General features: G+C 35.2%; 1 protein-coding gene across 7 annotated transcripts in view; it reads left to right on the forward strand.

Annotated features, from left to right (window-relative positions):
* The window catches only part of AP3B1 (adaptor related protein complex 3 subunit beta 1), a 262968-nt gene that overhangs the window by 220225 nt on the left and 16117 nt on the right, over positions 1-26626 (forward strand). For all 7 annotated transcript variants that reach the window (XM_041752074.1, XM_041752073.1, XM_041752077.1 and 4 more), the window contains 3 exons: positions 5898-6129; positions 11048-11132; positions 24665-24762. In XM_041752074.1, coding sequence (XP_041608008.1) covers positions 5898-6129; positions 11048-11132; positions 24665-24762 — 415 coding nt within the window. The remainder of the gene's footprint in view (positions 1-5897; positions 6130-11047; positions 11133-24664; positions 24763-26626) is intronic.

Genomic DNA, 26626 nt, shown 5'->3' on the forward strand with positions numbered 1-26626 from the left:
GTTACAGAAGAGGTACTGAGAAGGGGTCAGATTTTACCTAGTTCCCTCATTTTTTACCTAGTTCATGATTTTACCTAGTTCATGAAATTATGGATTCCTCCCTGATCTCTCCCTCAGGTGCCAGCTCTGACTTTTGTGTTTTCTTAGTGTACTATAAGTCTATTGCTGTTACGGCATTTATCACACTGGTTGATTTACTTAGTTCTCCCCAGCTAAAATAAACTCCTTGACAACTGGGATACTCTATCTTTGTCTCTGTATCATAGCCCTTAGTGTAGTGGTTGGCACAACTAAATGTTAGTTGAAATAGTGATGATCTTATTGGACAGGGAACCTTGGACTTTCCAATTCTTAGATAAGACTACCTTTCTCCCCAAGATGCCCAGGGGAGACATAGAATCAGAGAACAAAGAAACACAAGGTGGTACTTTATTAGCAGTGGCTTTGCTTTCTGACCTCAGTATGGAACTCTAGTGAGTTAGGATGGCCCACATCAAGGACTCCTCTTTCCTATGGAAGATAGGACTAAATAGTCTCGAATCAAAGCAAGCTCTTAGGTTGAACCATATGAATTGCTCGTTCAATGTTTTGACCTGTAGAATTGATAGATTCATGTGATTCAACCTAATTAGAGGCCATGCCTGAGTCTCTGATCTCTCCATTCCATACCTACTATGGCTTTAGAAAAAGGAAGGAGAAAGCATATTCTCCCATTAAAAGTTTATTCCCTGCTCCCCCAAATAGTGATCTGAAATCTGATTAATCTCGATCAGTAGTTAGTTGGGGAAGTTAAAAGATAGAAACCCAGGGGATCCCTGGGTGGCTCACCGGTTTAGCGCCTGCCTTTGGCCTAGGGCGCGATCCTAGAGTCCCGGGATCGAGGCCCGCATCGGGCTCCCGGCATGGAGCCTGCTTCTCCCTCCTCCTGTGTCTCTGCCTCTCTCTCTATGTCTATCATAAATGAATGAATGAATGAATGAATGAATCAATCAATCAATCTTAAAAAAAAAAAAAAGATAGAAACCCAATTTGAACTAGCTTAAGCAAAAAAAAAAAAAAAAAAACAGAAACAAAAACAAAAAAAAGGTACTAGAAGGAGTGCCAGAGCATTTCACCAAAAAACAAACTTTAGGTAGAAATGTGTTAGATTCTAGAAGGATAAAAACCAAAGATACCAGCAGGATCTGTGTCTCATCTGTGCTGTGCTTTGAAATTTGCTTAATGTCTTGCAGAATAGTATGGCAACAAATGTAACCACAAACATTAAAGTTTTAAATCTAATAATTTTAGCCACTTGAGAGAAGCTTGACTTATCAGGTCCCAAACCCAAAGATCATGGGAGAGGGACTCATTGGGCCAGGTCCCTATTCCTGAACCAGGTAACTGTGTGACCAGGTCATGAGGTGGCATAAGAACAAGCAAGCGCCATCAAGAACTGAATGTGGCAAGGTTCCTGGAAGATAGTAGGGTGTGTTAAGCACATTCCCATACCTAACCCTACAGGGTAAAACACTGAGGAGAACGCTCACTCAAAAGACCAGCACTTAGTAGTGAACCAGATAAAAGCAACCCTGAAACCTTTAATTACTCTTATTTTTCAATGTCATAGAACTTATGGACATCTCATTGTCAGTTATTAGAACACATCATGATAGTTAAGAAACTCACAGAAACAATCAGGTCATAGCATGGACTTTCATAAAGCAAAGTCAAAAGAAAAAAGTTTCTACTATGTAAAGTACTATTTTCATTAGCAAAGCCACTAGCTCGTATGGTGCTACTATGCACATTCCAAAAGTCACCCTTAAATATAAGGTGGAGTTTTAGCTTGTGTCCACCCCTCAGGCTGTTGTTACTATGCATCTGTTTATGGTAGTCCTACTAAAAGTTACTTTAACTATTTGGAATAAGTGGATCTGGAAAGTGTTAAGTGACCAAAAAAAAAGAGTATGAAGAACTGTGAAGGATATGAGATGTTACCCTATTTGCAAGCAAACAAGTTAGCTCAAGATAATTTCATGGATACTGGTAAAAAGACATGAGACTACTGTGTCAAAGACAAAGGGCAGTTTATTACGGCAATAGCAATAACCAGGGTAACATCATTTGCGCCGCTTCTCCCCAGTTCCCACAGGGTGACATGATGAAGGCCAGGTGATGACTGCACATGCAGTGTGTTGCTTTACAGGAAACAGACCTTTACAGGAGAAGATCCCAATCTTTTATAAAGAGCTGTTAGCAAATCTGTCTCAGCTTTGCCCTGGAGGGAGGCATTTTCCTGTTTCCAAAGGCTGTTTGCTATACAAACATCCTTGAAAAGATTTTCAGGAGGCAAGTTGTTAATACCTTTGCTCAGAAGACTTCAAAAACTTGGGAGACTGTGGAGAACTGTTTCCCAGCAACAAGGTAAGGGGAAGGAAGGAAGGAAGAAGTATGTAACATCTGTGCCCCTAGATGAGGAGTCAGCAAACTTTTCTTGTAAAGGGTCCAGATAGTAAATATGGTGAGCCCTGCAAGTACTCAGCTCTACCCCTGCAGAGCAAAAAAGCAAACATCAACAATATGTAAATGAATAAGTATGGCTGTGTTCCAGTAAAACTTTATAAAACAGCCAGCAGGTCATATTTGGCTTATGGGCTGTGGTTTGCCAACCCTTACCTAAGATGATCTATTTTGTTCAAACTTGTTAAAACTTTTTTCTTAAAAGTAAGCCCTCATTTTCACAACCCAAATCTGGGTCTTTCTGTAGTTTATTACCTTTCACCTCGTATTTTGTACATTTAGCAAGGTTATTGATTTTTATAAAAGGAAGTCAGAAAAGCCATTCATAGTGTTTAGCATCTTAGAATATAAACAGCACAGATCATACATGTTTCTGGAATATAGATATTTGATATACAAAATATTGAACTAAAATCCTGCTTCCACATCAGGATTAATTGTATTGCATGTGAAAATTATTGAAGAATTTATAGAACTTAATGGTTTTATTGGAAAAAGTATCACCTATGTAATTCATCTAGTAGTGGAGGAAGTTAACTTAATATGATCTGTATGATCTTAGAAAACAGGTTTTTAAAAAAATCAAACATTTTCAGTTAGCCTTTTTCTATAGTGTAAAAGTATGTATTATTACCACAAAGTGCTATTTATGAGGCTGTTTAATGAGAAGAGAATATAGACCTCCGTTTATTATCACAGATAACCTTTGAGGGTTGTCAGAGAAGATCTTTTTTAGATGCTGAATTTATTAGAGAATGATTCTTGAACTTGATTGAGGGTAGCCAGAATGATTGGAAAAAAATTATATATTTTTTCCTTTGCACATCCATTAACATCATTTTAGCAATTACAATAAAGTACAGAATTTTGAGACTGGTTAGAAAAAAAAATTTGGACTGTGTGTCCCAGGATTACACTGAAAAGAATCAATAAATCAACCAAGACATGGTGCTAGTCTTATGTGACTTAGGGTGTACCCTCCTTATAATTCTAATAAGCACCTTTTATGATATTGAAGTGCTGATTCCTAACTGTTAATAAAGCAAACCTCTGCTTCTGTACTGCTTTTCTTCTCCTACTCTATACTTGCCTCTCTTCCTCATATTATATGTTGCCCAAACTTTGGTGAGTTTTCATAGAGGAAAACCTGGTTGCATCAACATATATTTAATGATTTAATAACAACATGTCTCTGGAACAATGAAGAATATAAAAGAAGAATTATTGTCTAATTAAAGGAGTAAACATAAGATACTGAAAAATATGATTATCCAATTGAAGGCTGTGTTTAAGATTGATTATCATAGCCTGAGTGACATAGGAATTTAAGATTTTGCAGAGTATAAATTTATAAATATAATATGTGTATTATATACTTGAGCAGTCATACCACACATATGTATTCTGTATCTGTTTGCTTGTTTTTGTGATGTCCATTATATCTTTAAATGAATGTTCCCTGTCAAGGATTGCTGTCTTGCATTATGCTACTAAACTCTCAAAAATTTGCAAAGGAAATAGAACTTAGTATAAGCATTGAAACAGAAGAATTTTGAAAATAATTTTTATACATGGAAAAGAACCTAAGCTTAGAAGTGGAAGTGATTTGAAAACTTAAAATGCTAGACTGCTATTGTCCTCAAAAGGCCAAAGTAGAATGCATAGGCCAGTTGCCCCATTACTTTAGATAGCCAGAATTTAAAATGTACTCAATTATTGCATTTATAAAACACAATAATTATTTAGTGTGTTTATTATTATTTATTTATAAAATAAACTCTTTTGTGCATTTTTAAGATGATTCTTTTAAATTGCTCACTCTTACAAGTTGAGCATTTAGAGAAGGAATACTACATTTTAATGATGCTTAGAGGCATTGCTTATCGTTTCGTATATTTGATATTTAACTCCTGGATTTTTGTTAATGAATTTTTTTTTAAGATTTTATTTTGTTTATTCATGAAAGACACAGAGAAAGGCAGAGACATAGGTGTAGAGGAAGAAGCAGGCAGAGGGAGAAAGCAAGGAGCCCAGTGCGGGATTCAATCCTGAGACTCCACGACCACACCCTTGAGCCGGAGGCAGATGCTCAACTGCTGAGGCACCCAGGCGTCCCTATTGATGAATTTTAAATAACACTATTAAGTTTTAATGTCATCAGGTATCATTGGCATGATGAACATGTCGAATAGGTTAAAATGTACTCACAATTATAATAGAAATCTAGTTTGGGGGAGAGCACACTTGTTATGAAAAAATCTTGATTAGACCTATTTAATTAAAAATTGATTTTTTTTTTAAAGCTTGCCAAGTCAGGTCAAGCCACATGCAGTACTTTGAGTTCGAATGGGAAGATAGCTATCATATGATTTTAGAAAGGACTGTTTCATTTATTATATTGCCTCTGAATCCACTCAAGATTGAGGGAAGAATTTAACTAAAAGAGACTAAAATTCATCAGGAGGATATAAACAGATAATTAGCCAACAAAATACCGATGGGGCAGTGGGGGATGGAGTGATAAAAGATACTTTGTTTTGCCAAATAACTGAATCATATTGTCGGGCTATAAGAAATAAAACAATGTGGTAATGGTTTAACAATCAAGGTCCAAAAATGTCTCCAAGTACATAAATCAGAATGTTTGCATTTACAGGTCACATAGGAAAAGCTAATCGTTAAATCATGTTCAGACAATTGGTTAAGTACTTGGAGAAAAAAATTAAGTATAGAGGTCAATATATCTAAGTAAGTTCTACACGAATCAAAAATTACAACCATGAAGCTCTAGAAGAAAATGTAAGTGAATAGTTATCTGAGCTCAAAGTAGGGAAGATCTTTTTAATCATTAAAGCAAAGGAAGAAACCACCTTAAAGGAGGTGATTGTCTTCATTTTATGATGAAAGAAATTCAAGGTGAAAAAAGTTCAAGGAGTTGAGATTGGAAATGAAGGCACAAAGATGTTCGTTATTGGTAGGTGATACTGTCTAATAGATCAGTAATCTGAGTTGAGAAAATCAACTGACAAATGACTAAGACTAATAAGAAAATTAGCAAGATGCCCAGATATGTGTACCTGGGAAAAAAACTAACCAAAAAGTTTATAAACTCTAAAAAAATTTAATATACAGCAGCTTATTCTTATTAGGCACATATTGTCAAAATATTTTAATACATGTTGCAGAGTACAGAAAAATTTTAATGCTGTTTTGAAGGCATTTTCTTTACATTTTTGTATAATTTCTGTCTTAATATTTATGGATATGATATTTGTTATTGTGCTTTATATCATACTCTAGGGAAAATAGGAGTAGAATGTCATATAATTAATATTTTCTAAGAGAATAACCATATTCACAAATTCATCTTTGTTTGTTTTTCCAATGTGCAACAGGTCAATACTCCTGTCTTTGTACCAGTGAAAACTCATGTGCTGCTTCATCGAATGAGTGGAAGAGGACTAGCTGCCCATTATTTCTTTCCAAGACAGCCTTGTATTTTTGGTGATAAGATGGTCTCCATACAAATAACATTGAATAATACTACTGATCGAAAGATAGAGAATATCCACATAGAGGGGAAAAAATTTCCTATGGGCATGCAAATGCATGTTTTTAATCCAATAGGTAAATATTAATTCTCATTTAAAACTTTATATTTTGGGGATCCCAAAATATAGCTTGGCGGTTTTGTGCCTGCCTTTGGCCCAGGGCGCGATCCTGGAGACCTGGGATCGAGTTCCACGTCGGGCTCCCAGTGCATGGAGCCTGCTTCTCCCTCTGCCTGTGTCTCTGCCTCTCTCTCTCTGTGTGTGTGTGACTATCATAAATTAAAAAAATAAAAAATAAAAATAAAATAAAAGTAAAGTAGAGGAATGCCTGGATGGCTCAGCAGTTTAGCACCTGCCTTCGGTCCAGAGTGTGATCCTAGGGTCCCGGGATCAAGTCCCACATTAGGCTCCCTGCATGGAGCCTGCTCCTCCCTCTGCTTGTGTCTCTGCCCCCCCCCCTTTCTCTCTCATGAATAAATAAATAAAATCTTAAAAAAAATAAAAGTAGAATACACATTATGTTATTGACTATATTTGTCATTATAGTCAGCTTATATTTGTTTTTCCTTCTTAAACTGAATTTATCATACAGAATGAGTACACTTTGTTCTCAGTGAATCAGATACCAGCAATGGTAAAATGTACCAGTGGAGATAAAAGGATACGTCTGAAGAAACAAAATTGCCTCTCATTTTACTGTCATCACCTTTCCCTCTGCTTCTCTTCCTGGCAAACTTCATTCCCTGCCTGATTTTAGTCTGCCGTTTGAATCATAACTCCCCTTCACTGTTTCCTTTCACATTCCACAAACTGAAGAGTGAAGAGAACAAAGGCTGAGAGGGTGGATGCTTTTCTGTTTGTCTTCCTTTCCAGGCATACAATATAAATAACTCATAGTGTATTGCTAGTATTTATACACACAATGTTTTATAATATTTTTAATCTTTTGCTACCATTTAGAAATCAAGATGTTTTTACATTGAAAAAACAAACCCAGAAATCTCACTTTTTTTGGAATAAAGTACAAGGTATAACAGTCCCAGTCGTTAGTTCTCACCTGCAGTACCACCAATTGATGCAGAGGGAGCTGCCTCTTAGATGCACCAGGTGCTTTCTGGGTGTCCTCCATGCTCACAAACTGTCATCTCCATCCATTTTTTAAGTATCTTACCAGCAATAGACCTTTTAAAAATTAAGTGTAACAATTGTGTGTTACTTTAAGTTTAAAGTAATGTAATAATGAGAATGTCTACCTCTGTTTTTTCTGTTTAATGTAAGTGGAAACAGTCCAAGAGTTTAGTTGGGAGAAGCTTCAGGCAATAATATCAATTAAAATAAATACAAGGTTTCTGTCATTGAATCCTTGAAATGTTATCATCAGAATGCTCTAAATAGTTTCTTCTTATAATAGTTCAGGTGAGCAAAGCCTTTAAGTCAGCAAGTGTGCCTCTTTACTCATTATTTCACATAACTATTCTATTTTTCTTCATTTTCACCTGAGTTCTTTGACATTGTTGAATTCTCTTCTATAGTTTTCACGAATCATTCAGTAAAGGAAGTCATTCTTTGTGTTATATTTTTATACAAAGGAATAAAACAATTCCTAACATATGTCATATGGTAGATGTTTATAAGCAACCAAGATAGTTAAAGTGATTAGACTTCAGAACCCACTTAATACACTTTTAAAAATAATTTGATAACTAAGACACCATTTAATGTATACAGAGTATCCTGATTTTTACTTAATTACTTTGTGAATTTAATATATTGATAAGTTCTAGAATATCCCAATTTGTATTCTTCTTTTTATTGCTTAAAATCCAGCATTTTTTACCTAAAAAATTAGTTTAAGAAATGTCAAGTAGCTGATAAATGAATTGTCTGAAGTTGGAAAATGTTAGCCAAAGGTTAAAACAGTAGAACAGTATTAACATTTCTTTGAGCTGATATAATGAGTTAATGAGTTGACCTTTTGTTGGCCTATGTAGAATAAAGAAATAAATATAATAAATTTCATAGTATGGCCTTAACATAGAAATAAAATATGAATGGATACCATTGCCATAGTCCTAGCCATAGGCTTTTCTTTACTTCTCTTAGGCAGACTTTTTGACCATAGTGTTTTATTCATTTTGTTGGCATTTTATTGAATACCCTCAAGATAGAGAGTTCTTTCCCATGTAGTAATACCACCTAGTGTGGTATTTATCAATTGATTATAGCAGAGTTCCAGAGTATGATATATCTTAATTAGTATTCCAAAAACATCTTAAGAATACAACAAAGAACAAATACTATATTTTAATGTTTTTGTGAAATGAGGAAAATAAGACATTTGTTTTATTTAATAAGCACATATGCATCTCCTAAGGAGTCTAGCAGCTTTCTTATTTGTCACCAGTCTGTTTTCTTTTTGTCTATAATATGCAATGACTTTTATTTGGATTTTCCCCTACCTTTAGCATGAAACTGTATTCCTTGGAAGAGTATTAGGAATAATGTGCCATTCCATTTTTCTCAAAGAAACCAAGTAAATAAGAGATTTTTAAAATATAACACACACACACACACACACACACGCACACCCCTTAGGCTCTCTGCCTATATTCACTGACTTTATGTTAGCAACTGACAAGTTTGAATTCAACTAATATTTTGCTAGTTATACAATCACATCAAAGTCAATGGCAGCCTGTATGATTTCTTTTTGCATTATGAATGATGTGGTTTAATAGAGCCCATGTTTTTCAGCCATTTCTGTGTAACCCTTTTATATGTATAGTTCTGATCCAGAAGTAGTATCCAAATACAGATGCCTAATTGAGTAAACTTTCTCAATGTAGTAGGCTTCAAATAATATAAATCCCTTATATGAATAATTTTATGCTGATCACTTTAGTCTTGAAGCATTCATATAATAAAGCATACTGTTGATCATGAGCTGTCCTCCAGAGTTAGTGTGGCACTAAGCTCATAGTTAATTACCTTAAGACTGAAGATGGTACCAAACTCTGTTGAAGAGCATGATCAACAAGGCATCTTGAGAACTGTCACTTTGTCTAATGAAATACAAGAATACATGATGTAGAGAGATCTAAATCATGAATGCCATCATTTCTTGGAGATGACAGCACTTGCTACCTATGTGTCAGCCGTAAATGAGACTGAACCCCAATATATCTGTGGCACAAAAGCATTAAAGAGTCACTAAAGTATATGACTGAGCAGCATGACTGACAGAGCTGTGAACTGATATGGTATAGCTTCTGGAGAAATGTAAGAAAAATATCGTTGTAGTTGTTTGCTCTACAATAAAGCCTGTTGGCTAAAGATTTAGGTAGCAAGTCTTCTGGTACTTGTGTAGCATCCAGTTACAGTTTAGATTTATAAACAAATGAAATTCAAATTGGTATCAGCAAACCAACATATATACCACTAGCAAATGAATAACAATTTAAAATCAGCATCAAACAATTATCCTCTTATTTTTTTTTTAAGATTTTATTTATTCATGAAAGACACACACAGAGAGAGGCAGAGACACAGGCAAAGGGAGAAATAGGCTCCATGCAGGGAGCCCAACGTGGGACTCAATCCCGGATCTCCAGGATCACACCCTGGGCTGCAGGCGGCGCTAAACCACTGCCCCAGTTATCCTCTTATAATGCCTGGTCTTCACTGAACCTATGAGACATAAATATACTTCTTAATGTATTGAGCTTATTGAATTATTCTTTTTCCCATCTGTACCATCATTTCCATCATGGTTAATATTAAATGGCAACCTTACTTATCAATAAGCCTTTTGATAACTATAGTCTACTAGAGTGTCCTTACTAAAACATAACTATGTCTTATTAAGATATACACAGAATAAAGGTAAATATAAAGCTGCTGTTCAGTGTGACTGCAGTTATAATGAAGACTTTGAGCAAAGTGGAAATTAAAAGTGGATGATTTTCTGTGTAAAGATACAATTTATACTTAAATATTTACACTAAATGGGTATATATTTAAGATCCCTCATTATTCTAATGTATAGACAAACTTTGGAATAAGCAGAATAAAATGTTGTTGTCTTAAGTTTTATCATTGTCAACTGAAAAGCACCAGTATTGATAGTTATTTCCCATTCTTGGTTAGATGATAGATGAAGTTTCAGAAATTCCAAACCTGTAAGATACCATTATTGTTTTTTTCATGATAACCTAATCTGCTACTAAATTTTCTTCTAATAATTCTTTAAATAATGCAGTTAGACTTACTGTTTTAATTCCTAAAATGCCAGTGGTCTTGGTTAATTTCTGAATACAGATTTATTTCTTCCTTTAGCTGTGCATTAATTTGCATTTTTAAAATTTTTGGATTTTTTAAAAAATTTTTATTTATTTATGATAGTCACAGAGAGAGAGAGAGAGGCAGAGACACAGGCAGAGGGAGAAGCAGGCTCTATGCACCGGGAGCCCGATGTGGGATTCGATCCCGGGTCTCCAGGATCGCGCCCTGGGCCAAAGGCAGGCACCAAACCGCTGCGCCACCCAGGGATCCCAAATTTTTGGATTTTTATTTCTAGTTGAAATTTGAGACATTGTCTAAAATTTATATCTAGAATATATACTCCATAGTTTTAAGTACATAATCACTTAAAAGCACCCAGACATAGTTCTATTTTATAGTTGTTCCAAGCAGGAATGCATGTATTTCCTTCTCGCCTTCAATACCTATAAAGACAATAAGCGTAAAACATGAAATGATGTATTTCTGAAACAGAAGCTTGTGCAGAATTAAGTTCTTGAAAAGACAGCCTTTGAACAGAATAATGAAATTGATTTATAATTTGCTTTAATAGTCTTATTTTGAAATTGTTCTTATAAGCCATCATTAAATTTGACTTTTAACCAAACTACGAACATTACATAAGTTTTCAGGGTTTAGTTTGACTCTTTTTCACATCCTCCATGTTTTCATGTCTAAATTATCTTATTTCCTAGAATCTCTTGAGCCTGAGGGATCCATCACTGTTTCAATGGGTATTGACTTTTGTGATTCCACTCAGACTGCCAGTTTCCAGTTGTGGTAAGTTCAATTGTTCTTCTGTATTTTATATTACCTTAAGGGATAGCAGATCAGAAGCTAGGCTTTCAACAGCTTTTTCTTTGAGACACAAAACATTTAAACAAACGTACTTTTTGGGGGCAATGTTTAGATTGCAGTGGAATGGTTGTACAAATTATTTACTGTATATGTATTTTTAGTATTTGTTACACAGCTAGCCACTAGTCAGACATATTGCAATTCACAGTTTATTAGTTAAAATAAGTTACTGCTAAATGATTTTGTTTTTTACTTATTAACTCTATAGTTTTAGAAAATCCAGGAGAATTTAAGAGAATTTAAAATTTTTAATAATATTGAATAGCCCAAAGAAGATATCTTTTTTTTTTTTTTAAGATTTTATTTAATTTATTCATGAGAGACACACAGAGAGAGAGAGAGACAGAGACACAGGCAGAGGGAGAAGCAGGCTCCATGCAGGGAGCCCGACGTGGGACTTGATCCCGAGTCTCCAGGATCACGCCCTGGGCCAAAGGCAGCACTAAACCGCTGAGCCACCCGGGCTGCCCGAGAAGATATCTTTTGAAGTATCTTCCATGTTATCTTGAGCCTCTTAAATAGAGAATTATTGATTCTGTCAATACCGAAAGCCCATACATTTTTCCCTTTTTACTTTAATTTACGTTAATTCACAAGCTGCTTCTTATAAAACTTGAAAGAGACATATATGCAAAGATTTCATGGCTGAATACTATTCAAAAAAGCTTTTCTAATTGGATTGTATTATTGTTACTATTTTCATGTAATATTTTCTACATTTCTGATGAAGTCCAGAAATTAGTAGCGAATTAAGACAAAGCTATATTCATCCATCTTTAACAATTATCTTTGAACTCTTATATTTTTCTGACCTAAGATATGATTTGTTACTTTGATTTGAGTTGCTTTGTTTTTATTGTAACAAGAATTAAAACATTTTATTTATCTAAATTTTCGCTAGCTTACCAACAGCATTTGTTACAATAAAAATCACTGAGTTTAAGAAATAGACATTTTTAAGTAAATTTATGGGTTAAATATAGTGAACTTTTCTTTTGCATGTACCTTTTCAGTTTACCAGTAATTCAGGCCTAATATTATACCATTTATTGCTGAGAACCTGCAATGATGAATATAAGCAATGTAGCATAACACATTGATTTTATGCAGATCATCACCTTTATGTTTTGGGAGGTCTGCTATATTAGTGATATATAAAAACTGATTACTTTTTCCAACATTGCCTAGTAATTGTTTATTATTTTTCTATTAGACAAACAACACAGATCAATATTACTGAGCACAAGACTATGAGTAACATCACTCTAAATAGATTTGCCTCTAACACCAGAGGTATATTCATTTTAATGAGTTCAACAATGTGAACCCAATGACAAAGCTCATGCACCAAGTAAGAGCAAAATTAAGAACTAAGAAAATTATTTTTTTATCAATTTATATAAAGAACCTGCTATATTTTTATATGAGATGGGGGTTCTTAAATATATTTTCATTATAGGGATTTCCTCTGTAGTCCATTGGACAAGATTTGCATTTTATCTTTGATAATTAATTATGTTCCTTTAGGGATAAGTATGTAGATAGTGTTTGATTTTTTTCGTCCTACATTGGGAAGTATATATGAACGATTTTTTCTCAATTTTTTAAACTAGTTTTAGGAAAATGATGAATATATGTTACGTAGAAAATAGCCTTAGCTATCATAAGCACTCATTAGTATGTTTTCCTGTTGTGAATGTGTAAATTATCTTAGGTTTTATTAAACTCATAAGCACATTAGATCAAAATTATTTTTTTGTATGTTCCAAAAAGAACACTTTGTCTTTCATCAAATGTAATTGATCCTGAAGCAATGTAATCACAATTACTCACTTTCTTAATTGGCCTGCCCAAAATCAGAAAATGGAAACCGATCGACAGTGTTTAAATCAATAGCTTTATAGTAGTGTTAGAGGGGGTAGGGAGATAGCAGTAATGGGTAGATCAATTGGTGTTAGATGCCAATCACTGACTGTGCCTTTTGCATAGTAAATAGCACTTTTTACTTAGTGATGTGTTGTATTAGTCGTGGTAGTTCAATAAAGAGGGGGGAAAAGCAAGAATAGCTGATATTGAATTTTTTCCTTGAAATACATTATAGAAATCGATAGGTAAAATTATGGGTAATAAGAACATATTTGGCAAGAAGCCTTCAGAAATGCTGAGAACATGGATTATAATAAGCCTTTCAGGTACACTTACACTTATTAAAAGAAAAGAAACGAGTAAAATGATTCTACGTTAGTCTCTAGATTAATTCTGTATCATTATAGTTATACATATATATATAGATAGAACTATTGTATATAGTTATGTAAGTACTTGATAAGTGTTAATGTCTCTTCTTTTGCTTTGCATTTTAAATGGTCATCAAATTAAGTCCTTGATTAAATTTATTGAGATTTAAAGTGTATATAATATACATAAATGTATATCTATCTCTCTAAAAGTAGATGCAGTGCATAAATAGGTCTCATGCTTATGATCAGCAGATATTAATGTGGTAACTAGTATGAAGAATAATATGTCTTGGCTCAAGTAAGAGGGCTGAGCACTAGCAACCACCCTTCTTTTTTGTCCCAAATTTATTAAAAAGACAGAAACACATTCATTCTTTAAAAGAGAATGAGTACTAAAAACAAAATGAAAGGATGTCATTAGTTCACCAGAAATTATGAAGAATTGTTGGCAGTTAGAAAGTAAATGGTAGCATATAAGCAATAACAGAGAAAATTATAACCACAGAGCAAGTCTAGCAGAATATCATGTAGAAAATGAACAAGTGAAAAGTTAGAGTACGACAGTCATGAGAAACTGGAGAATTACTTCCAACTTCTAGTTCCCCAGCCTTACCCTAACAGTACTTACATTTAGTCAGAGACCTAAAAATTACACTGTAAGGAAAATGAACTACTTTCCTGGAAGGACTTACGGTGTGGATATGGGGGCCTAAGATAACAGCAGGGTTTGAGTTTGTAGGAAGGAGACAAGGATAATCAGATATGAGATGAAATGCAGCTCTATCCAAGAGAGTAATATTCTCAAGATCTCTACCACTAAGCAAAGTCAGTCTTTAACTTGTTGTTGGGGAGATAAGACCATTGCCTCTCTGTCTCCCAACTTCATGTCCACGTAACCAGTCATATATCACCCATAAGGAAACATAAGTCAGCCCACCAGGGGAGAGGAAACCCACTGTGTATTGAGCAATTGCAGTATACTAGGCATTGTCCTAAATACTTGTGTTAATTTATTTAATTCTCAGAACAATCCCATAAGTTTTATTATCCCCCATTTTTAGGGGTGAACACATTGAGGCATAGAAAGAGTAAGAAACTTGTCTAAAATATACCTAATATGTAGCAGATTCCTTGTGTATGTTAATTAAGCCAGTCTTTCATTATGTATGAATATAAATGCTTAGCTTACAAGAACCAGACTTTTGAGGGGAAGCATCATTTTGAAAGAGAAGGCTCATGGTGACTACAAAGATTCAGCCATGAAGGGATTAGACAATTTGAGAAGGAGAGAGATAGCTTTATTTCATTTCATTTCATTTCATTTCATTTCATTTCATTTCATTTCATTTTATTTCATTTTATTTTATTTTATTTATTTATTTTATTTTATTTTATTATTTTATTATTTTATTTTGAAGAGATAGCTTTAAAACCTAAAACTATCTGATTCAAGAGAACACTGTATCTGTAAAGCAAAAACATATTGTTTGCTTTGAAACAGAAGCAATTAGAAAATTTTAAATGTATTCTTGGAAATTTAAAAACATAGTGCCACAAGAAATTCAGTAGATGTATAATAGCACACAGCTGAGTACCGATTTAGTGTTCTGGAAGAGCAAATCACTGAAATCAACTGGAATAGAGAGCAAAAAGAGATGGGAACTATGCAACTAAGGGTAAAAGAATCAGTTTATCTAATAAATCTAGAAGGAAAGAGAAGAAACATTGAGGGAAGAAATAAATTATAGAAGAAAAATTTTCCCAAGTAAAAAAAATACACAAGCCTTCAGATTGAAAGGACTCATCAAAGGTCAGGCAGAATGAATGTGAATAACAATCAGAAAGACCATGCCTGGTGGAATTTTTTTTTTTAAGATTTTATTTATTTATTCATGAGAGACACAGAGAGAGAGGCAGAGACACAGGCAGAGGGAGAATCAGGCTCCATGCAGGGAGCCCGATGCGGGACTTGATCCCGGGTCTCCAGGACCACGCCCTGGGCCAAAGGCAGGCGGTAAACCACTGAGCTACCCGGGCTGCCCGAATCTGACTCTTGATTTCAGCTCAGATCATGATCTCATGGTCTAGAGATCGAATCCTGTGTTGGGCTCTGCACTCAGCATGGAATCTGCTTGGGATTCTCTGTCACCCTCTCCCTCTGCCAGTCAATCAATAAAATCTTTAACAAAAAAGAATGACAGAAAAATTGAGGATAACAAAATGAAATATATAAGTATGTGTGTATATGTTTATTATCAGAAAGATAATAGAAAATGGGGCAATACTAATACTAGAAAAATTTTAAAAGCACTTCATACTAAGAAAATGTTCTATTCATTGCATTCCTCCACAACAATATAAGTTAGAAACTTATCAGTAACATAGCTTTATAATACATAAAGCAAAAAGTAATGAAATTCTAGGAGAAATTGACAAAGCCATTTGTTAACAAATCAAAGAGGAAGATAGATATTTAGATAAGCATTCAGGTAAAAATAGATATACACATAACATTATAAAAATTTAGTAATTCAGTTTCTGACTTGATCTAAGATATGTATATTTGCAAAGAATTTCTTTTTTCCTGAAAACAAAAAAATACACATTTTTTTAAAAAGCAAAGAATTTTCCAAAAAAATTAGAAAATCTTTAGGCTAATAGGATTAGAGAAAAAAAAAGATACAAGAAAGATTAGAAAAGAGGAAGGTGGTAAAAAAAACAAGATCTTCTGAATTACAAAATAATATTATATGTAATTCTATACTAATAAATTGGAATAGATGAAATGGTTTCCTAGAAAAAATGTTAAGAATAAAATTGATTAAATTGTATCAGAACTGGGATACCTGGGTTGCTCAGTGGTTGAGCATCTGCCTTCAGCCCAGGGTGTGATCCCGGGACCCAGGATCGAGTCCCACATCCGGCTCCTTGCAGGGAGCCTGCTTCTCTATCTGCCTCTGTGTGTGTATGTGTGTGTGTGTGTGTGTGTGTGTGTGTGTCTGTCTGTCTGTCTGTCATGAATAAATAAATAAAATCTTTTTTAAAAAAAGGTGTATCAGAACTTTAGAAAAGAAATCATCTCTATATTATTTAAACTTTTCTATATCAAAGAAAAATAAGGAAAATATCCATGTCATTCTACAAAGCTCAACATCACCCTGATTTATTTTTAATTTTCATTTATTATTTATTTTTTTGAGAGAGCTAGCACAAGCGAGTAGGGAGGGGCAAAGGAAGAGGGGGAAGCAGACTCCTTACTGAGAAAGGAACCCCACTGGGCCTGAATCCCAGAACCCTTAGATCATGACCTGAGCCAAAGGCAGACACTTAACTGACTGAGCCACACAGGCGCCCCCACCCTGATTTTAAAGCCTGAAAGGATAGCACATGAGTGTACACACCACTTGGCATTATAAATTCATATAATTTCTGGGCTTTACAAGTTACCTATTACCACATGAAGTAGCAGAAGCATTCTCTTCTAAGAAAAGCAAAAGAGGGTTACCATTTTCAACACTATTTCACATTATATGAAAGTTCTAGCCAATATAGAAAGACAAGTAAAAACAAAGGTAGAAATCCTAGAAAGGAAAAGAGTAAATTATCATTTTTATCTAGTATAATTATCAACCTAAAAAGTCTTAGAATCAACAGAAAATCTATTTAAAGAGTTTAGAAAGGTGGTACAAATCATTAAATGGAAATCATGAACATTTCTATAGAACAAGAGTGACCAATTTAAAAACATTATGTATAAAATTATTCTATTTATAAGACTAGCAAAAGGAATAAATGAACAAGAAATACCTATGTAGGAATTAAAAAAAAAATACCTGAAACTTTCCTGAAGGTCATAAAAAGAAGATATAAGTAAAATAATACATATACTATGTTCCTAAGTGGGAGACAGTACTTTTCTTCAAATTAATCTTCAACTTTTAGTGTGATTGTAGGCAAATTCCAGTAGGGCTTTTCAGGGAACTTGACAAATATTTAAAATTCAAGTAGAAAAGAAAATGTCATAAATCATAAAAAACTTTAAAAGTATTTCAATGTAATATACACAAATGTTTTCATACTCTGGGGGCAAAAGTCTTAGGCAAGATACAATACTCTAATGTAAAGAGAAAAATGATCAAGTTTGACTATTAAAAATTTTAAACTTCTCTACAAAGAAGAAAAAGTAGATACCATAACAGATAAGAAATGGTGAGAAAGTATTGCGGTATATGTAGCAGACAAAAATTTAATAACCAGAGAGTGACTGAGAGAGTTACTTACATAACTCTCTCAGTTACTCGATGGAATTCAATAGAAAAGTGGAGAAAGGCTAAGAATAGGCAGTTTACAAGAAAAGAAATTAAATGGTCGGTAAATATAAGATGTTCGACATCGCTAGTAGCAGAGAAAGCAAAATTAAAACATTTTACCAGTCAGATTGGCAAAATTTTTAAGTAAGTTTAGTATCTGACATTGACAAGATAGAGACATGTATTGTGGTATACTGTTTGTGGGACTTTAATTGACTCCACCTTTTTTAGGGCAGTTTGGCCCTACCAAAGTGCTAAATGTTCGTACTCTTCTGTAAACAGTTTTTTCTTCAGGGTATCAGATCTAGGGAAATACTGGTGCTTGTGCAGAAGAAAATAGATCTAGCTAAGGGTATTAAGTAAGCATTGTTTATGGTAGCGATGATTGCAAATGAGAATCAAGAGGGGAATGCTGAAATAAATTATGACACAACCCTATTCTCTGTGTAGATTTTGAGTATCTACTATGCATTAAGCACTATATTGGCTATGTTATTTCATTTAATCATTAAAAGTCACCTGTAAGGTAAATGCCATTTATTTTAACTTCATAGATAAGGAAACTTGAGTTTCACTATGGTCAGACTCCTTGCCCTTTTCTCTTACTTAGAAATTTTACCAATTTGTATCCTATGAGTCTGTAAAATGAAATTATATGTAGTACAAGTATGTGCATTACAGTTAAATATAACAGGTAGAATCTTCTATTACATTAAACTGTTATGCCATTTGGGGGCACCTGGGTGGCTCAGTGGGTGAGTTCCTGCCTTCTGCTTGGGGATGATCTCCTGGGATTGAGTCCCATGTGGGGCTCCCTGCATGGAGCCTGCTTCTCCCTCTGCCTATGTCAGTGCCCCTCTCTCTGTGTCTCTCATGAATAAATAAAATATTTTTTTAAATACAAAAATAAACTATTAGGCCATTTGATCACATGTAACTTGGCTACTTAGAGCTGCATAATATTAGTACTTTGTTGATCTCTTAACTCCAATAGATGCACATCTGTCACTCATTTTCACCATTCCCTATCCATGTAAAGATATCTATGTTTAGCCCCACATTCAACCAGAGGGAGATGAGAAGAAAAAGAGGCGGGGGAAAAAGAGAAGGAAACCCAACAAGGGGAGAGAAGTGAACAACAAAAAAGGACAAAATGGCAGAAAAGGAGGCACATAAAAAACTGTGGAGGGCATCCTAGAACACTAATATAAATGAAAGTAAAATTTCCCTGAATTAAAGAGGGAAAATTCCACCTGACTTGATTCTAAGTCAAACCTTGCTTAGAAGCTGACACTGGCAGGACGGTGGCTCAGTGGTAGAACGTCTGCCTTTGGCCCAGTGCTTGATTCTGGAGTCCCAGGAGCAGGTCCCATGTCGGGCTTCCTGCATGGAGCCTGCTTCTCCCTCTGCCTATGTCTCTGCCTCTCTCTCGGAGTCTCTCATGAATAAATAAAATCTTTATTTAAAAAAAAAAAGCTGACACTGGCTTATGAAGTAGGTTATATGCTTGTTATATTAGATTTTGCATTCAGTTGTGTGTAGCAAAAACCCAACTGTAGTGGCTTAACCAAATGGGGTTTATTATTCTGCTAGTACAAGAGCAGAGGTCAGCAGTTAAGAGCTGCTGGAGTAGCTCTACAATGGCTTCAGGGCTTTCCAGCATTTGTTATTTTGTGGAGTTTTTTTCCCTGTGCTAATTACATTAGCAAGTGCCTGCCATCCTCCTGGTCACAATATGGCTGCTCTACTTTCAGGTTTCTATCTACATTCCAAGCAAAAAAAGGAAAAAGAAAAAAAAAATGAAGTGATCTGGAGAGAAGAGCCATGTAGGAAAAGCCAAACTCTCCTAGAAATGCCTGGCAGGCTTCCATGTATGCTTCATTGGTTGTAACTGGGTTACTTGATAACTCCTAAAGAGAGACTGAGAGATACGATGCTCCATTTGGGCACATTGTCTACCTGAACAAAGTCAGGATTAGGTCAGTAAAGAAGAAGAAAAAAAAAAAAAAAAGTATGAGTAAGCAGTGAGTAGTATCTGCCACAACAGTGCCCCAATTTTATTTACATTTGCTTCATAAGACCTATTTTGGATGAACTTCTGTCTTTAGTTTTTCAAAGATAATTATGTTAACCATTTTACCAACTACAGAAAATAAAATATCATTAGCCAAAAGCAACAAAAACAAAACATACCTAGTCAAGTTGAGTCATATATATGTCATAAATTGCTAGTGGGTATATTTCAGGATCTCATTTTCCCCCCAAACTTAAACTTGCTCTTTACTCACCTACATTTTCATGTATGCTATTCCTTCTTTCCCTGATCTCCCACCCTTCTCCCTGGGAGTCAGAGCTATACAGCTACCTTTTTTTGTTTGTTTGAAGGTTTTAATTATTTATTTGGAAGAGAGATCCAGAGGTCACAAGCAAGGTTGGAGAGGGAAATACAGACTCCCCGCTGGGCAGAGAGCCTAACACAAGGCTTGACCCCAGGATCCTGGAATCTGGACCTGAGCTGAAGGCAGACACTGACTGAGGCCCCCCAAGCACCCCTGTACAGCTAGCTACCTTTAATCCAGGGCACAAATGATACTTCAGGACTGTTGGGAAGGACTGTTTGGAAGGAATCATTTAATCCGTAATTAAAAAGAAAATAAAGTAACAATAGTGTAATAAATATAATTTAACCCAATGGTCTCCTGATTTAATTGTATTCCTGATTTAATTGTATTCTTTTTTTTTTTTTTTTTTTTTTTTTTTTAAATTTTATTTATTTATGATAATCACAGAGAGAGAGAGAGGGAGAGAGAGAGGCAGAGACACAGGCAGAGGGAGAAGCAGGCTCCATGCACCGGGAGCCCGATGTGGGATTCGATCCTGGATCTCCAGGATCGTGCCCTGGGCCAAAGGCAGGCGCCAAACTGCTGCGCCACCCAGGGATCCCTAATTGTATTCTTCTATTAGTAAAATATTTCTACTGTGCACCTCCTTACATGTATAAATATATTTATACATATAAATTTATATGTATGTCATATGGTTCATATATAATATATTCTTATATATTATACATAAATTATATATACACATGTGTATATATATTTGTGTGTGTGTCTGTATATAGACACGCACACTTACCATTTACTCCATCATCCTTTACATATTTCTTCTAATGTGACTTAGCCTTCCACTATATCAGGTGTAGTCTCATCCTTCAAGTGTCCTACCCTCAATACTTCTTGCGGTCTTAACCACTTCTCCTCTGCTGCTTTGGGAAAAGCCAGGAGGGTGCTGACTGATTCACCTTGTTCTCATGCTATTAATCCCAACCTCATCTAGCTCCTCTGAGGCCTTGCTCCATCAGGTATTCCTTAGTTTTTTCCTTTCCACTGGCTCTTTCCCTTCAGGCCGTGAACATGCTCGGGCTTTGTTAAGCTTTCTTTTGCCTCTGCATCCTCACAAAGCTTCCACTGTTTTCTGTCCATCTTTCCAGTCTTCCTGTTCACCCTTCAACTCATAGCATTCTGCTTTCTTCCTTCCATTTCAACTGCCTTGCTGGGGGCTGCAGTAAGACTTGCTGCTTTTTATTCCTCTTTGCATTATTTGACACACACATTTTCTTCCTGACCACTCTTTCCCAGTTTCTTCTACAAGTTGCAGTTCTTCATTTCTATTTAAATGTAGGTCCTCCCCAGATTTCCACCTTATCCTTTCTATTGTTTATCCTTTTTTTTCTCTGTGATTTATCTCTTTGTAAGGCTTCAGCTCTTCCCTTTACCATTCTATTACTTCCAAACTCATATATACTGCTCTGACCTCTTTTCTGATTCTTGATTTGTATTTCCAGTTATTTGCTAAATATCTCTTCCTGAATAATTCAATGGTACTCAAAATAGAGCATGATTAAAGCCAAATCATCTTGTTTAATCCCCCAAGCTCTACTGCTTCACTAGTTGTCATTCTCCCAGTTTTTCCCATTAGAAGTTTCAAAGTCCCTTCCATCCATCACCGTATCTGTCCCTTCTAATTCTAAAATACCCCCATCTTCCCTGTTCTCAGTCTAGGAGTGCAGTGTTATAGAGCAGAATAAAAAAAAAAAAAATTCTAAAGCAGCATTATATAGTAGACTGTGGAGTAGGATAGACCAGAGTGCAGATCCCAGTATTGCCACTTAGTAGCTGTGTGACCTTGGATGTGCTGTTTGACTTCTCATCAATAAGTTGGAGGGTAACAGAAGCTACCTCTTAGGATCATTATTGCTAGAAATTACTAAAATTAAACACAATGTAAAACCCCTAACTAGACTATTAAATTAGATTCCTAATGAATCTACTTCCTTAGATTTCTACTCTACTACATCTTACACACTGCCACCAGAGTTTCTGAAATACAGTGGGATCATTTATTTTCCTGTGTCAAAAATCTCTGGTTGTTTTCCTTGTTGCTTCAGGAAACATTGAAACCCCTTTGTCTTAGTTATATGAGTGAAGTAATCCTGTACTTTGTCATACAAATCAGGACACTTTAGAGAGTGAAAGGAGTCCAGGACAACAGCCACAAACTGGGACTGTCCTGGGAGAAATGGAGATGAATGGTAATGAATGTATATGGGATTCTTTATAGTGCACCCCAAGCCTCATCTATTGACATACCGCACTGCTCACTGTTCCCAAAACGGGTCTAGAATACCTAGTACACCCCTCTCTCTGCTCTTGGAAATGTATCTTTACCTCACATCTGTAGAATTAATCAATCCCTCTTCTGTGAACTATAATACTCTGTACATATCTCTGATGTAGCATTTACCATTTTTATGAACATAATTGAACTCTTCCTCTCTCACTGACCTGTAAGCTTTTAGAGTCAGTCTCACTTGTCTTTTAAAGACAGTCCCCAGGGAGGTCTGGGTGGCTCAGTGGTTGAGTGCCTGCCTTTGGCTCAGGGTGTGATCCTGGGGTCCTGGGATAGAGTCCCACATCTGGCTCTCTGTAGGGAGTCTGCTTCTCCCTCTGCCCATGTCTCTGCCTTTCTCTCTTTGTCTCTCATGAATAAATAAATAAAAATATTTGAATAAATCAATCCCCAGGTACTTGTACAGTACATGGGATCTAGTTTGTATTCAGTAAATTTATATTGAATTAATAAATCAGATTTGTTAGTTTTCCTTAGACAATCCACATGTGAATAATTCAAAACATTCTTTTTTTTAGTCTAGTCTTTGCCTTGCTCCATAAAAAAATATCAGGCAGCTTATAAGAATATAGTTTATAATAGCATAAACATGATTTTTTTTTTTCATTTTATTTATCCCTACCACACCCTTCAATAAAGTGTTTCTTAACCTAATGTTTGTTATTTTTTTACCCACAGTCCCCATCTCCCTGTCCACCTTCCCACTGGCCATGAAATGCAGTTCTCACATGAATGTAGAAGTCCTTTTGGGGACAAAAGCTTTCCTGATAAAAAGAATCAGATCTGGTTGGCTCACGTATTTACTACTCACTCTTCCATTGTCACTATTTCTTCTTAAGCAGAATGTGAAAATGGTACCTAGACATGCAGCAGCCATCTCGCAATCATGAGGATGAAAAACAACACACTAGGGATGGTGGAGTTGAAAGCTAGAATAACCTAGGTCCCCAACAGCATCTTTAAGCCATTGAAGCAGCCTTTGGTAACTCAAGAATTTGTTGTATACTAGACAGTGTGTGCATAGTATTAGTTTGATTTTCTGCTTATTTGCAGCCAAACACATTCCTGATAGACTCATCAACCTAACTTGACCATGTAACCTAAAAAAATTCTAAAGAATTTTTAATAAGTTTTTAGAGAGTAGTATGTCCTAAAATTAAAATAAATGCACTCAGTATTACTATTCTATCTGATATGGGTACAGAGTTGCCTTTCCTGCATTATTCATATCCTGTCATTTGAAATAACAGCTTACCACATGTTGATCAATATTAATGAATACCACTACTAAAAATGAGTTTTTGTTTTAAAAAAACAAGTTTGCAGATGAGGTATTACTTTATTAGTACATATCTAAACACAGTATGGTCACTCCATTTTATTTTTTACTAAAAACTAATATTTTTAAAAGAGATCTTAACCATTTAAGACTAAAACACTCCATTTTCTACACTTGAAATGTACAAAGCAAAGAGAAAATACTACTTCTCTATAAGCTGCATGAAGCATTCCTTTGGTAGTAATGAGTATGTACCCCCATGATGCTTACCTGTTTTTAAAGGTTCTACATCAGGACGCCTGGGTGGCTCAGAGGTTGAGCATCTGCCTTTGGCTCAGGGCCTGATCCCAGGGGTCCGGGAGTGAGTCCCGCTTTGGGCTTCTTGCACAGAGCCTGCTTCTCCCTCTGCCTATGTCTCTGCCTCTCTCTGTACATCTCTCATGAATAAATAAATAAAATCTTAAAAAAAAATTCTATATCAAATGGTGTAGTTACTATAACTGCATATTTCTGTTAAAAAAAAAAAGTTTTCCAACTCATAGAGATACATTTCTCTGCAAATAGTGTTGGGGAATTTTTCAAGCCTTTTTATTGATTTTTTTAAGTTTTTTAAGTTTTTATTTATTTATGAGAGAGAGAGAGAGAGAGAGAGAGGCAGAGATACAGGCAGAGGGAGAAGCAGGCTCCATGCAGGGAGCCCAATGTGGGACTCCATCCTGGGTCTCCAGGATCAGGCCCTGGACTGAAGGCAGCGCTAAACTGCTGAGCCACCCGGGCTGCCCTTTCAAGCCTTTTTAGCTGTTCTAGTTAAGCCAAGACCTTATATGGTATATGCTGACATATGCTTTCTTCGCATCTATTCAACTAGCATAGTATTAAAGAGAATCTTTATTTATTAAGCATTTAGTCAGCTTTGATGTATTTTTCTCTTAGTACCAAGGACGATTGCTTCAATGTTAATATTCAGCCACCTGTTGGAGAACTGCTTTTACCTGTGGCCATGTCAGAGAAAGACTTTAAGAAAGAGCAAGGTGAGAAATTAACTACAATTTACTAGAAATTGGCATCCCAAATAATATGTATTCTTCTTCTATCTGGTCTCTAAAATAAATTACCATATATACATAGCCATTAACAAATGTCAATGAATAATCTTCTAGTTTTTGGTAATCCTTTACTTCCATAAAATAACCTTAAAAAGGATATGTTTGTCTACATTCCTGGAATACATGAAAATTGATTACTATGTCTTTAAAACAATAAATTGATTCTTAATTAATTTTTCACTTCTGGGAATTGTGAGTTTGTGAACCTAATGATGTACTCATGTGTTTTGCATTAGTGAAAATGTGAGGGATTGAAACTTACCAAAGTTCTACCACTATAAATGTTATGTCTCTGTATTTTCTTTTACTATAGAACTGTTTCTCATATCCCACTAATATATTTCTCCCTGCACACATTAGAGTGCCTCACTCTTCAAGATAAAGTCCTAATTATAGCTTTAACATGCCTCCATTTTCTTTTGACCTAATTCTATAGTAAAGAAATGCTGTGTTGTCTGGCTGTATCAGAGCTGAAATATTTTTAAATACGCACCTAAAAAGAAAATATTTTCAGCAGAATGGAAGTATTAGTTTGTTGTTCTTGCCCCAGAGTCCACCATAACTACTAATAAAAATGAATTTTATTTTTTATGTGAATAGGGGAAATAACTGTGACTTCATGTATTTAATTGAAGATAATATAAAACTAGGGCATATTTAAATAGCATAGTGCGCAATTTCTTAAAGTTTATGTGAGGGTAGGCTGTTTTTCTTTCTAGAGGGATTATCATACAAAGATTCCTTCATTTTGAGGTTGTTAAACCATATATGTCATGTTTCCAGAAAGTACTGGTCACATACAAATATCTTTACCTAAGGAGAAACATATGCTTCCTGGCACTCCATCATTATAGTGCCAAAGATCTTTTTTTTCCTTCTTTTCTTTTTTTACTTTTTCTTTTTTTAAGGTCATTGCAATCCACAGTGTTCCCAAGACCTTACAGAAGAATCTCACAAAGAAAATTTCATACAAGACTGTAAATTAATAGTAATCTTGGGCAGCCCCGGTGGCTCAGCGGTTTAGTGCTGCCTTCAGTCCAGGGCATGATCCTGGAGACCCAGGATCGAGTCCCACGTCCGGCTCCCTGTGTGGAGCCTGCTTCTCCCTCTGCCTGTGTCTCTGCCTCTCTCTCTCTGTCTCTCATGAATAAATAAATAATCTTAAAAAAAAATAATAGTAATCTTTTATTTTCTGCCTTATTTTTAAATGATAAAAAAGAATGACTAAATCCCTCTTTGCATTTGCTTTTCTTGGAAGTTGATTATTGCTATAGAAGAAATCATCTTTGTGATTCTATGATTTTATTTTTCTATTGATGAATTGATGCTTACATTTGCTATTCTTACCCTTTGCTGGCTAAAGCCTGCCTCTCTGCTTTACACCTGCTCAGCAAAACCAGGTGAGTGGCACATAAGTGACTGCATAAGGCTTTGGCACATTTATTTTTAAGGGGATTTTTTTTTTTAAATGCAGCTAAAATATATATCTATCTAAAGCAGCAGATTATTGTATACCTTTTCTATCCCTCAGCTTTGGTTTAGAATACTTGATATTTCGATTAAGTGTTTTGTGCTCTGCTGTAACTGAGGGATTTTTCCCTGACTAGCCATACAGAACCGTAAGCGCATGAGAGAGGTGCGCTTGCAGAACAGCTGTGGTCCTCTGTGGAGTTGTTGCCAAAATTCCTTTTTCTTCTGCCATTTTACTTCTATGGTTGTTGATTATTTGTCTGAATAAATCTGGCAGCTGTTTGCTATGTTTAATAGAGCAGAAAGGCTACTCTGAATA

The sequence above is a fragment of the Vulpes lagopus genome, chromosome 4 (assembly GCF_018345385.1).
Source record: "Vulpes lagopus strain Blue_001 chromosome 4, ASM1834538v1, whole genome shotgun sequence".
Classification (NCBI taxonomy): Eukaryota; Metazoa; Chordata; class Mammalia; order Carnivora; family Canidae; genus Vulpes; species Vulpes lagopus.